Source organism: Aspergillus chevalieri, chromosome 3 (genome assembly GCF_016861735.1).
Source record: "Aspergillus chevalieri M1 DNA, chromosome 3, nearly complete sequence".
NCBI classification, from domain to species: domain Eukaryota; kingdom Fungi; phylum Ascomycota; class Eurotiomycetes; order Eurotiales; family Aspergillaceae; genus Aspergillus; species Aspergillus chevalieri.
The window spans coordinates 669,957-682,976 of NC_057364.1; the positions used below are offsets into that span (position 1 = coordinate 669,957).

Below are 13,020 nucleotides of genomic sequence, written 5' to 3' on the forward strand. Positions count from 1 at the left end.
TACGAAGTACGGAACTGCTTTAATTAGCACCATATATGCATGGAGTGCAGGATATTATTCTGTTGACTGCTTAATATCCGCCGAGGCTTGGGCCACGAGTATCGTATCAGGAAAGAAGCCGTGCAGATGGCTTGATTATTCCTTGCATCATTTCTCGCTGCCCATTTCAATGGCCGGTGGTTCGGAGACAACGTCAGTGATCAATGGATCAATGCCTTAGTGGCGCTGCTCGTTATTACCGATATTATTAAAGGCCCTCTTTTTTCTTTTGCTATCAATTGGGGGTCGTTGTTATTGTTTAATCCCCGTTTGGCACGGAGCACTACCCCCCCGGCCTGCAATTGGACTGACTCGGGTTATTGAGACGAACACAGGGCAGCTCCTGTCCGTTGCTCATACTCACAATTGTCAGCGGTGTGTTGGCAAACCCAGGCAAAAAAAAAAAAAAAAAGACAGAAACAGCAGACGACTATTGTAAACACACAATGTCACGAGACTGTCTGCTTTCTGGCCACGAGCTTCTATTTACCATCGCCAATTGCATCTTTTTCCGTACCTTGCATTGCTAGTGCTGTTTGCTCGCGCCTTTTGCTGTGTGCGGGTGAAAGAATCTTCTTTTTTTCTTCTCGGTCATTCGCAACGATACATTAATCCATAATTGAGTCAGGAGCCCTACAAAAACGCCCGAGTGCTCCAGATCACCGGCGTGCAAATAAACGGGATTTCTTGTCTATTCTGCGGGGTGGAATCAGCACCTCATATTTCTTTTATCTCCCCCCCCAAGATAGCCTCTTTGTCTTGGTCTGTTTTGTACAACAAGTTCGCCTCCGAGGATTGCAATCGCCGGACCTGACTTATCAATTTTCATTTGCGCGACTTCCGAGCGGTCTGAATTGGTACTCGGCGCATCACCTGCTTACCTCAACCCTTCCCCCGCGACAAGCAAAAAAAGGCATACAATCGCAACAAGAACAAACGCAGAAGAAAAGGGTGCGACGGGAACTAGTATTCCTTTGGGCCAAAGTCGGAGTCTATTTTGGCGCTGACTTTGGGTATCGACTGGCTGAGAAAGTTCCCGAAGCTGGTGCTTGGCATGAGTATGGAAAGCCACAGCGTTTAAGCGCATCTGGGGAACTACATTTTGTATTGAGCGTTTGCGCGCGCGAAAGCAAGGTAAGATGATCATAACATCCTTCCGTTTCACTTTTCCTTTATTTATCATCATCGGCCTATCCGGTGCAAATAAAGCATCCTTGAGTTCTGTCTTCTTATAGCGGGCGTTCCTGTTACACTGTTTTCTTTATTTTCCGAGATTGATACCCAATTTGTTTCCATTGAACAGTGTAACCGCAACCATGGCTGACATCGACGAGGACAAGCTTCCCTTGGACTTCGACGACTGTGAATGGTTGGACGTGTGGATGGCGTCGCATGAAGTTGATCAGAAGGCCCTTGGGGCCTTCGCGGCTTCCACAGGGCTGGAAGATCCGTTCCTGTCTGCGATGCTGTACAAGGTGCTGGGTCTGTCAGTGATGCTTTCCAAGAAGCTTCTTCGTGCACGACGACTGCGACGTTTAGATCCGACTCGAGAAACGAGATCCCTTCAGATGTACCATCACATCATATGGCTTTCGCGCGAAGGTCTCTTAATTCTGGAAGAGTTTGTTCTTCCAATGGTCGAAGCGTATGTGGAGTTGAAGGTCCTGGCGCATAAACTCCGAGCTTCGTTTTATCATATTTTTGTTTTGTTCCACAATCAACCGGCTGTTCACTCCCCCGGTATCATCGGTCTCCCGGCAAATGGTGCTACGATAAGTGGCACAGGATCCGGGGTACTGTCTCAGGAGCCAGGGACAAGGCTTTCTTTCAAATCAAAACCAGAGATACTACCCGTACCAGTAGAACTGGCATCTCGCTGGGAACGTCTATCGGCAGGAAGAGTCACCCAGCATCCTCCGGGTCTTGCGCCTGTTCAACCGCCTAAACCGGCAGCATCGTTTCTTCTTCCGTTGCAGGATTATACTACAACTGCCACGGCCTGTTTCAACCATGCCGCCACGTTAGCGGAACGAATGCTACCGGGATCCCATCCCCTGCGACTGTCCGTCAAGCTCGAATATGCCGCCTACATCCACGACTGTTTGCATGACCCCACCGCCTGCCGACGGCTAGCAAAGCAGGCAATTGCCGATGTATACAATGCCCGGGAAGGTATGGACGATGAGAGCTTCGAAGATGCCGCCGAGATTGTCAGGGTTCTAGGGCGGATGGTCAAGCGCGGCGGCAAAACAAGCAGTAGCGGCGGCAGCACCACCCAGACAGGAACCCCGCGTGGAGACAAATCTAGGAGTGAGGGGAGTGAAACTTCGCAAACGAGGAGGGGCACGGCTACGACGACTACGGCTACAACAACTACGACAATGGTGTCGCCTAAGTCCGAGACACCAGCGACGATGACGAATCGTTTATGATAGAGTTGTATTATGGGGTTACTCTGTATAGGAACCATGAAGTGTACAGGAACATGGGCGGATGAGTTGTTTGTCATACTATGAATAATTATTGATCTCTGCATCGCTTTCTATATAATTACTCTCTGTTGCTATACAAATACATATCTTGATCGATTCTCGGTGACTTACAGTACCGTATGGTAAGCGACGTGCGATCGTCGGGGCACGAGTCAAACTTCGACGTGCAGTGCCTTGTTTATTATTATCATTCTCTCATAGAGACCCTTGCTATTAATACTTATTCTATATGCCTCATTGTCCCTCCATATTCCTCTCAATTCTTATTATATGCTGCATATAACGCGATAGCAGACCCTTTTGGCGGTCGCATCCCACAGAGGGGCGACAGGGTCCTTACGTCATTTGTCCTCTATTTTTTCTTTGCGCCGGCAAAAAGTGACATTCGACGTCGTCATCGACGCTCATTGCAAGGCAATCGCTTTTTCGGGGATCATCCCGATCTTTTATATACATACTACAACGGCGATACCTGGATCTGGTTCTCTTTTCCCTCGTTGTTCTTCCTCTCCACCGCCAGCGGCTGCTCATCCGGTTTCGTGCTGATCGTCAACGGGTTGCTGGGACAGAAAAATCACACCCACTTTTAGACGAGCTGGGCGCCCTGTGAAGTTCGCCCATTTTGCGCCTGCCCTGCGACTGGATTCTTACTTGCTTGCAGCTTGCAGTTCTCGTTGACCTCGTTACCGTTCAATAGACATAGCTTTACATCTTCGTTTACCGTCACTAATAATAATCTTCTACTTCTCCCGACATCCTGGCAATGAGGTTGCCGTTATCCTTGTGCCTTCCCGAGTACTCCGAAGCCGATTGTGAGCCTAAATCCGAATTCAGATCCTATACCAGTTGAGTGCGTGTTTTTTGTTGAGTGGACGCAGTCTAGTCCGGGTCATAGTCCGCCCGGCGCGTGGACGATGTGGTCGGGGCTGGAAAAGCCAGGTGCAATTCCGTTTTTGGCGCTTGTTGTCTTTTCACTGCTTAGCTTGGTGCCGTCGTTATCATGGGATTGGGGTTCTAATTGGAAGGATGGGTGGTATGTTGGGATTCATCGGAATGAGGTCCGACGTGAGTATTGCAATACGTTGCGTCAACGGTATGCCGCCGGCAGTTGCTGATGGTAATAGCAGTTGGTGCAGATTTTTCGCGAATCGTCAAGGATGGCTCGGTTGATACTCGTTTGAGAGTCCGGGCAACCAGCGGTCAGTGTTGGCCGTGGTTGTGTGGTGATTCTCTACCTCGCCCGCGTCCTGCTGCGGTCCCAAGCTCGTTTGAGACTGCGTCTGTTTTGCCAAACGATGCCCCCACGGTGTATCCGTGGAAAAATGCTTCGACCCTTATTCGAAGTGTTCGCGCTTTCACAGCCTTCATCCAACAGTTAGATGACCGTCAACTGCTGCCGTCTTTTTCTACCCGAAGCGTGTTCCCAGTCGAGACAACGCTGTTGCATCCTTCTTCGAACCTTTCCGTCGTTTCGTCCTCTCCGTTACATCCTTTACGTGACGACTCTTTTGAACCAATGGTATATGACAATAATTATACGACCTTGATGACCAACAAAACCGATACAGCTCCTAGACTACAGTTTTGCGATCGTTTCAGCGGTGCATGGCAGCAGGCCTGCCACACCGTCCACGATACAGTGAAGACATTTTTTTTTCCCTATGACGCTATAGACTCAACACATCTACCTAATTCTTCAATGCACCCGCCTGTTTCGCTTTCTTCGGATACTCACCAACGAAAGCTACCACTGCCACACAACGAGTCCGAATCTACCGTCGCACCCAAAACAATACCCTCTGCAAATGCAGCTGCAGTCCTCTCCGGCGACTCGCAGGATGCAGGGAGCTGTCGAAATCCCAAACAAGTCCGCGGTAGCTGTATGGCTATCGTGATCGGCTTGGTAATGGGAATCATATGGTTTTGATTCGTATTCACCCAATCTTATTGGGCTTCCATGGCTTTGGAGTTTTCTTTGCATTATACTGTACACGACTTACATTTGCTTCTTGTTCATTACTTCTGCCTTTTGTCATGTTATATATGGACATGCTGGATTTGATGATTGATGATTTGACTTGATTTGCTGGTTTGCTGGTTTGCTGGACTAACTTTGCACTAACTTTACATGTTGCGGATATTTATGGCTGAGTACATGTCTTGCCTGCGATGTTGATCATACGGCTGTTACGAGTCGAGACATGAAGATATTTTTATCAATCGATTATACTGACTTTATGAAGTTGCCTGTTTTATTTTAAGAAATTGATCTGACTTGAGTCGTCGTCTCTCGGACATATCTTGTGCCGAGCTCGATCAAGTCTCAATGTAGTAATCACATCTCCAGCCTCTTGTTTTGATAGGGGTTTCAGGCAAAAACCGTATCATTGGAAACGGGATCTTTCATGTATTCTGAGATAAGATTCTAAGTATCTTTGAAGGTAGCGCCTACAGATTTTTAGGTTCATATACGCTTCTTATGAATATTTCCAGCCTTTCCCAGAGTAAGGCTGACAAGGTAAAAAGTGACCATCTTTGCTGGCCTTCGATTGGGATTGGGTCAGAGCTCCATCAAACAACCATAGTCCTCGACTGAGCAGCCGGCCTGGCCAGTTTTCTAATGGACAATCATCTGTGCAGCAACATGAGATGAAGTCGTGACAGCAGAGAAGACTCATGGCGCGGATCTGTTAATACACTGTCTTCCCTTTCCAAGCTTAGGGGACTCGTTTGGATTTCTAAAAAAAAGGAAAAGTAAGCCCTTGTTCTCAGTATAGAGGTATAGACATAGTACTGAACATACAGTGTCTATAATTCTCTTCCCACTATCAGTAATAATATCCACTGCGGCGCCCAGAAAGCACACACAGTGCATCCAATCTCGTATCAATAGCCGGATGCCTGTCCAAGACGACCCCATTTGGACTGCGTAGTAGTATGCTTCAGTCACCATGAAGATGTGGTAGACAATCAATGCAACTGCTGTGATTTGTGGCGCATCGTGAAGACGAAAGCCGGAAAGCGAGGCTGTGGACGAAAAACATAGATAGAGGAAAAATCAGGGAGAGACAATAGCTATGTGCGAAGTCTTTGAGGTTGTACATTTTCAAGGTTTCTGTAGGAGAAGAGAGAAGTGGGAAAGGTCTTTATCTTTGAAGATACCATCAATGGACCTTAGATAGTCAAAGTTTTCGAAATCAATGCCACCGAAACACTCTGATTAATTATTCTATTCTCTCTATCAAAGAATTTCTGATAAATGCCCCGTATTTTGACCGAAATCAGCCTTGTCCTAAAGAGGAAAAAGGCTATCCTACCTTAGCCACAGCGCCACATTTGGCTGCTGAAGACTGACGTCATATCTCAACTGCCCGAAATGAATAGGAACAGCTTCAACTCTCCTTTGTCTATGCTTTACTTTAGGCACATTTCTGCTTACTGGTATACGAGCTTAGAGATGACAGTTGCTGTGCAAAATTGCTATTCTGGGGCGATTGCTGAACCTCTGTTTTATCGTCTATCTCACTACGGAGGGGCTTCCCACAACGTCGACTAATCCACCGTGCTCTGGTCCTGTTGACTTTCAACATGTCGCAGCCCCATTTGCAGCTCTTTAATTGCCTTCGAGATAGTAACGAGAACTCTGGGTTCCCTCTCTTCCCTCTCCTACCACCCGAACTGCGCCTGAAAATATGGAACTACTCGCTGCAACACCCGCGCATCATAACGGTCCGTTTCGAGGTTCGCACGGACAGACAAGTAGACGAAGATGGAGGAAGTACCCGGTATCGCGCCATTGTGGACGGACATCAGTTGATGAGCAAGTTAATGCGAGTCAATAGCGAAGCAAGAGAGGCAGCATTGAGTTTTTACCGGGTTCATATACCGTGCACGCTGATGCATGGGATTTCGGGCGAAGAGGTTATGAAACCAGGGACTTTTTATTTCAATCCGGAGTACGACTTTCTTTGGATATACCCGGGGATTTTGGCAAAAAATACTTTGCTGGATTTTATATACCATCTGAAGCACACGCATGATCCTTGCCGTGTTGGTTTGCTCAACCTCGCGCTGGACACGCACAGTCTGAACGCGACTGATCTCAACCTATTAGAGCCAGCAAACCTCAATGCCGAGCACAGAGACGCCTTTGTTGGAACAGTCAGCCAGCTGCGAGAGGTCTTTTTTGTCGAGAAGGTGCACACGGGACGTCAAGTTCTGGGTCTCTTGAGCGGGATTCCGACATCTGAGACAATGTTCAACCGCTCCTTCCCGATCATGGCGACGACACCAAACTTTGAGCGTTTACGACATGATCCCCGCCATATCGCAGACGACTTGAAACGAGTATATGTGGAGAGCGATCCCCTTGCTTTGCTCCATCAATGGCAACGACTACTGAAGAAATGGGACATCTCGCCATCCAGCGTCAAGTATCGACTCATGCTGACTTTCAGTCCACCCGGCGGCGAGTTCCCTATTTTTGACCACGAGAGCGCAAAGAGATGGGTAGAAAAAGAAGATTGGGAGTGGACGGGGAAATGGCGCCTTGACGACAGCTTAACGAATGCTAACCTAGCACTACGGTATTTCGACATCACCAACCAAGTCACGGAGTACCCGATTGGCTCGTTGCATGAAAAGTACAAGAATGAGGATCTCGAGAAAGCCGTGAAACCAGCTTTTGGGTTCTGGTTGTTTCCGATGAATGCGTTTGGGACGTTGCCGCCAGAAGCGGTTTCGGAGGAGGCATGGTTCCGGCCGTTCACGAAGGAGCTTTTGGATATGACAGAGCATTGGCCTGAGCTTGGGTTGTTGAACTTACCTAGGATGTCTTGACGGCGCACTCCCACAAGGAAAATCTTTGCCTGAAACAGTATATAGCCGAGTATATACCCTGACTAGAACACTGTCATATAATACATTATAGACATAATAACATTTCTCATCTCTGGGCAGTACACATATTACATCGACGGCTTTCCACTTTTCAAAATTTCCACCCCAGCCTTAAGAAAGCCCACAGTAGAAGGCAACTCCCTCTCACCCACGATAAATGACCGCAAATTACCCCCATAATATTGAACACTCCCAACCTCAGGTGCATAAGTAAGACGCCATACCAACAGGTATCCAGCCACACTCCACGCAACGTCCTCTTCCGCAGTCGAAAACACACTCGCCTCTTCATCACCCGTATCCTTAATCCTCGTCTTGTAGCTCCCATTATACGCATCCACCCACGCCTTGTACTGCTCCTGCACCGACTCAGGAAGTGTCTTAAGGACATGCTCTGCTGTCACATCACGCTCTTCATTGGGTTGCAGATCGCTGGTGCTCCGCGTGATGAAGCCCGTCTCGTAGTCAGGGTCAATCCGGTAATGGCGCGGTTTTGCTTCATTGGATGGTGGCTGCTCTGTAGATGGGAAGGATTCGATGCATGACGGTGTTCCGTCGGGAGATTTTGTGATTTTCAGAGTGAGGTCGAAGGTTGTTTCGATGATGGTGGTTGCGTTTTGGTCAGCGTCGGTTTCGTCGCGGGTGGTTTTTATGTAGCGCTGGGATTGGGGATGGGTTGTGAAAATGCTTAAAGGATTGAGGCTGTCGGCCATTTTGATCGGTAAGGACAATCAAGGGTACTGAGTAGAGGCGTGGGAGTGATATGGTGTTGAGGATGGTGGGCTGGTTCATCAGAGATAAACTTTTTCGGCCCGCAATTGAAATCTGCAGCTTTATCAGATCTTCAACGGGCTGGGTTCTACGGAGTGCTACTCAATAATGACTTGGAACGGCTCAGATGTTTATTATAGTAGACTAGCTATATTTTTGAGCCACCTTCCCCAAGAACGACTTTTTTATCCGCTTTAAACTTTCCATCGCACGTCGTCGAAATGCCCATCCATGCGACTTGCGCAACAACGATCGATATTAAAGTAAAGCTAGCGCCAGTCCAGTGCATTAACATGTGGAAGGTTCCTCCAGTACAAGTCTCTTGACGCATTTCCTTCGCCAGGCTGCCTGCGAATTCATAAACCTCCACATGGGAAACACACGAATTAAAGCATAGATATCACTATACTCATAGAGGTACTCCATTATCATCAGGATAATCTCAGCTGGAATCTTGAAACCTGATGGACTTGGACAGCTACGTCTTCTCCGGGCCAGTTTGTTTGCGGTTTTTGCTGGTTCTGGCTCTGGTTTCCTTTCTACTTAGGCGTTTTTGGCCGTTGGAGCTTCTCCGGATGGTCGAGGAGATCCCGCAGTTCCGGAATATTAAAGGGATTTCTTGGTGCATATGAAAGATTAAGACAGCCTTCTATACGACTCATTCTCTTCTCGCAGACCCTGGCATATTCCTTAGGCTTGATCCAAGATAGATCTTTGTGTTCCTCATCTGGGGATCTCCAATAGCGCTTTTCATCAATCAGGAATCTTTTCACAAGTCTATTCTCTCCGTTATGTTTCTCTTACTGTTTGAGTAGTGTTGAGAATGGTTAGGAGTGGTCATAAACTGGCTGTAGATAAATGTTTATTGTGATATAAAAGCTGACTAACAAGCAAAGATCCGATAGCACACTCTGAATGCCCCAGTCGTAGAACCAATCATCTAGACTTCCAATTTGCTAGGAGATAAGCTTGGTGCTCCAAAAATCCGAGTAACAATAACTCCTTCCCACGCTCCAGCTTGTATCGACCACCTTCTAAGTAGTCCACACTCGCAACCTGAGGATCAGAAGCAAAACGCCACCCCAATAGAAAACCACCCACATACCATGCGACTTCTTCCTCCGGACTGTGTCAAAGCGGAGCATAAAAGTCCGAATGATTCCAGAACCTTGCTTTGAAGTAGTTGTTGAATGTGCCTCCCCAGGCATCATAGTGCTCACGCATTGAGGGCGGAAATGAGGCAAAGAATTCATCAGGGTCGAGATAGGTCACCTCTTCTCGGGTCTGACGCCGTCTACTTCCCGCCAGATAAATTATGCACCGTAGTCGGCTCTTATGGAATAATGGTGCGGATCTATTGTGGTTGGGTGTTCTTCGGGCATTGAAATCTCAACTGAGGTGATGCTATTGTCTTCCTGGTTGTAAATGGTTTTCAGGGCGAGGTCGGATATGGTTTCGATGGTGATGATGTTCTTCAGTCTTAGTGGTGCCTATGGCATCCAGGTTTTTGATCGATTTGATGTAAGGTTGGGATTCAGGCTGGTTGACAAAGACAGCCAGAGGCTTGAGGAGCTTAAGAACAGACATGCTGTGAGAGATTCTATGCAATGTAAGAAACTGGTAGTTGTGGAACTAGCTAACTGATAATAGAGTAGAATAAGAATGGATAGGAAAGAGAAAGATATGGCATGTAGGCACCCACAAGACTAGAGTTGACTCACTGCTTGTGTATACGCAACTGACAGTAGACGAATACTCAAGTATTAGAACTTTAAAACGGAATCATGATCTTCATGAACATGGGTTCTTACTCATGGCACTTTTGAGTCATTGGATATCGGAGAGATCTTAGAACTTCTCTGCGTCAAAACAAGAACATCCTAGATAACAAATTCATCATATACCAAGCCCATTATCGACTTCAATGCTTCCTCACTAACAATAATATCACGCTCCCTCGGGGAACTAGGAGTCCTCAAAAACACCTCCTCAAATCCAAGTCTCAACGATCCTCCACTAATCTCTATACTAGCCGTATTTCTTGCTTTACACTGCAACCCAATTTCTTGAATGCACTTCGCTGTACCAGTCGCACTATCATTAGGATTCGAATTCCCATTGGGATCCGGAACCCATTTCTCCAGTGATATCCCTGACCAGGTTGGCCATACGATGAGTACAATGGCGACTTTCACATCTCCTTGGGACTTGGTGAGCCACCATTCAGCTTCGATGCGGAGTTTGGTGATAGATTTTAGGTCTCCGCATTCAACCACCAAGGAGGGCCATTTTGCGTCCCTGGATGGAGGGAGTGTGGCTGGGCGCCAGGAGGAAGCAGGTTCTTTCGTATATTGACCTGATACGACACACTTTGAGCCATCGGGTACGAGGCCGTTGACGATGCTCATGCGGTCTGCTGCAATGTCGATTTCTCTGGATATCAGGCTGCGCGCTACTTCATGGGCGTGATGTACGAGCTTGATGACTAGTTTGCGGTATTTCCTGTTGTAGAAAATTCGGACATGTTTCCCTAGGAATTCCGGATTGTCGGATATGTATTCGACGGTTTTTGGGGAGGTATCGGAGGAGACGATGTAGGGTGCTGCACTGCTGGTTTTGTTCTGTTCGAGCTGCGTAGTAGCTCTAATGTCATCTAGTGTGGGCTTGTTGATCCAGAGGGTATTGTCGGGAAAGTATTCGAGGAATAGCCACTTTTCATAGCCGGCTTCTGGTTCTTGGTTTGGTGGCATAGTTGTGATGCGCGGATATGTGCATTGGTGAGAATGTCCGGTGTAATGCTTGTATGGTGCGATGATCCAGTCACCTAGCTATAGTAAAGCACTGGGATCGTCTTCAATGTCATTTACATTGCAGAATGTGTTTGCATTCAAATACTCCAAGGCTGCTGGAACAAGACGCCATGACGTCAGGCTAGATCATGCAGAAAGATACACTGCACAACTACAACCATATGCCCATTCCGGAAATACAAAATCTAATTTTCTAATCATGCATCCAGCCTCTACAAAAGACCCGCTCGAATCAAACATTCCCGATTAGGAACAATGTATAGACGACTCCGAGCGGGTCATACTGCAAAGTCCTCCCAGCTATTTCCTGCCACACAGTTCAATTGCACATTCCATTAGGCGTAAGAGGCAATGGCTCATTCAAGTTTTGCTATCGATGCAAAAAGAAAAATATGGCAACATCTCTTGTATTTGCCCTACAATAACCCCCTCGGCCAACATTCGGGCCGCAGCCGAACCCCGCAAAATCACCCCTCGGGGTATTCTTTTCGCGAGGTGGGATGTTTATTTCATCATCGTGTTTATTTCTTTCTCTTCTCTTCACTCTACTTCTTTTACTACAGTGTAGCCCAGTCCAGTGATACAAATGCAAGCCGCAAACCGTCTCCAACAAGCTCTCCGCACCGAGCGCGGACTCTCCTTCGGAGCATGGCAGATGCTTCCGGGTGCGAACCATGCGCGGTTCATGGCTAGGACTGGCTATGATTGGATCTTGGTTGATACAGAGCATGGGAATATTGCTGGCATGTTTTTCTTTCATTTCAATTGATTAGGGAGGATGGAGGCTAACAGAGCACAGACTGGCAGATGCACGAGGCCGTGGCTGCGATTGCGGCCGAAGGAGCCAGTCCAATTGTGCGGATTGCCGCTAATGAGGGATGGATGGTGAAGCGTATGTATTTCTAGGTTGTTGAAGATTGCTGGTGCTGACTGCAAGCAGGAGCTCTGGACACAGGAGCGCATGGTGTTGTCGTCCCGCTTCTTTACACCGCAGATGATGCCCAGAGACTAGTCGAGTCCGCTAAATTCCCTCCTGTCGGACGAAGAGGATTCGGTAGTCCTTTTGCTATGGGTAACACAGGGAAGGTTTCCGCGACGGAGTACCTCCAAACCGCCAACGACTCGCTTCTCACGATCGTCCAGATTGAGACCAAGGAGGCTCTTGAGAATGTATGGCATGTCACAATTCACAGAAAGCTCAAGAAAGCTGACAATATCAGGTTGAGGAAATCGCAAAGGTCCCCGGTATCGACGTCTTGTTCATTGGCCCCTGGGATCTAGGAAACAACATTGGCCGTCCTGTCTTGGGAGAATTCCATGAAGACCTAAGCGCTGCCATTGACCGGATATACAAGGCAGCTGTGGACAATGGCAAGAGAGTCGGTATTTACTGCGCGGGCGGTGCAGCTGCGAAGAAGTACGCGGACCAGGGCTTCCACATGGTAAGAGACACATCACTGTGGCATGTGGAATATCGCTAACATTCTTTTCCTGTAGATCTCCGTTGTTGCTGACGCTGTCGCCCTTCCCACATTCCTTTCTAACGCTCTTGAAACCGCCAGCTCCTAGATGATCCCCTCCATTTGTCGAAAGACAATGATATCCAGATAGAGTATCTTGCATAATAAGAATGTCATATTGTATTATTGATGCGTATGGGAATCAATTATTGTGTCTTCATATCATCGACCAAATTCTCAACCTCCTGCTCGGTCCAGCGATGGAACAGCTTCTTCGGATCGGAGATCTGCTGATCTTTAACGGATTGCACATGGAGAACGGGCACATCGAACTCGTAAAAATCCTTCCATTGTTTGTTTGCAGGGGTCATGATGTCCAATTCCTCGTAGTTGAAGGGTTTGCGCTTGTTCAGTTGGACGACGGTGTGTTTGGCCGTGTCGCAGAGCCCGCAGCCGGCGCGGGTGAAGAGGGTGACGCGAGCGGCTTGAAGGAGGGCTCTTGTAGCAAACATTTTTAATGGCGTTAAAATTGTTGCGCGGGTTGAGCTG

General features: G+C 47.7%; 7 protein-coding genes across 7 annotated transcripts; 4 read left to right on the top strand and 3 right to left on the bottom strand.

The window, feature by feature from the left end:
* Positions 1-1,355: 1,355 nt before the first annotated feature.
* On the top strand, positions 1,356-2,471 carry erg27 (the record flags this gene model as incomplete). Its single annotated transcript, XM_043276830.1, has 1 exon — positions 1,356-2,471. The coding sequence occupies one exon, from the start codon at positions 1,356-1,358 to the stop codon at positions 2,469-2,471; it is 1,116 nt and encodes a 371-aa protein (XP_043134770.1).
* A 1,174-nt stretch (positions 2,472-3,645) lies between these two features.
* On the top strand, positions 3,646-4,458 carry ACHE_30236S (uncharacterized protein; the record flags this gene model as incomplete). Its single annotated transcript, XM_043276832.1, has 1 exon — positions 3,646-4,458. The coding sequence occupies one exon, from the start codon at positions 3,646-3,648 to the stop codon at positions 4,456-4,458; it is 813 nt and encodes a 270-aa protein (XP_043134771.1).
* A 1,661-nt stretch (positions 4,459-6,119) lies between these two features.
* ACHE_30237S (2EXR domain-containing protein) lies at positions 6,120-7,370 on the top strand (the record flags this gene model as incomplete). Its single annotated transcript, XM_043276833.1, has 1 exon — positions 6,120-7,370. The coding sequence occupies one exon, from the start codon at positions 6,120-6,122 to the stop codon at positions 7,368-7,370; it is 1,251 nt and encodes a 416-aa protein (XP_043134772.1).
* Positions 7,371-7,498: 128 nt separating this feature from the next.
* On the bottom strand, positions 7,499-8,143 carry ACHE_30238A (uncharacterized protein; the record flags this gene model as incomplete). Its single annotated transcript, XM_043276834.1, has 1 exon — positions 7,499-8,143. The coding sequence occupies one exon, from the start codon at positions 8,141-8,143 to the stop codon at positions 7,499-7,501; it is 645 nt and encodes a 214-aa protein (XP_043134773.1).
* A 1,938-nt stretch (positions 8,144-10,081) lies between these two features.
* ACHE_30239A (uncharacterized protein) lies at positions 10,082-10,951 on the bottom strand (the record flags this gene model as incomplete). The annotated part of the gene is made up of 1 exon (XM_043276835.1): positions 10,082-10,951. The coding sequence occupies one exon, from the start codon at positions 10,949-10,951 to the stop codon at positions 10,082-10,084; it is 870 nt and encodes a 289-aa protein (XP_043134774.1).
* Positions 10,952-11,597: 646 nt separating this feature from the next.
* On the top strand, positions 11,598-12,580 carry ACHE_30240S (HpcH/HpaI aldolase family protein; the record flags this gene model as incomplete). Its single annotated transcript, XM_043276836.1, has 5 exons — positions 11,598-11,754; positions 11,811-11,903; positions 11,952-12,181; positions 12,232-12,453; positions 12,509-12,580. The coding sequence occupies 5 exons, from the start codon at positions 11,598-11,600 to the stop codon at positions 12,578-12,580; spliced, it is 774 nt and encodes a 257-aa protein (XP_043134775.1).
* A 97-nt stretch (positions 12,581-12,677) lies between these two features.
* ACHE_30241A (glutaredoxin family protein) lies at positions 12,678-12,983 on the bottom strand (the record flags this gene model as incomplete). Its single annotated transcript, XM_043276837.1, has 1 exon — positions 12,678-12,983. One exon carries the CDS (start codon positions 12,981-12,983, stop codon positions 12,678-12,680), a length of 306 nt encoding a protein of 101 aa, XP_043134776.1.
* Positions 12,984-13,020: the final 37 nt, after the last annotated feature.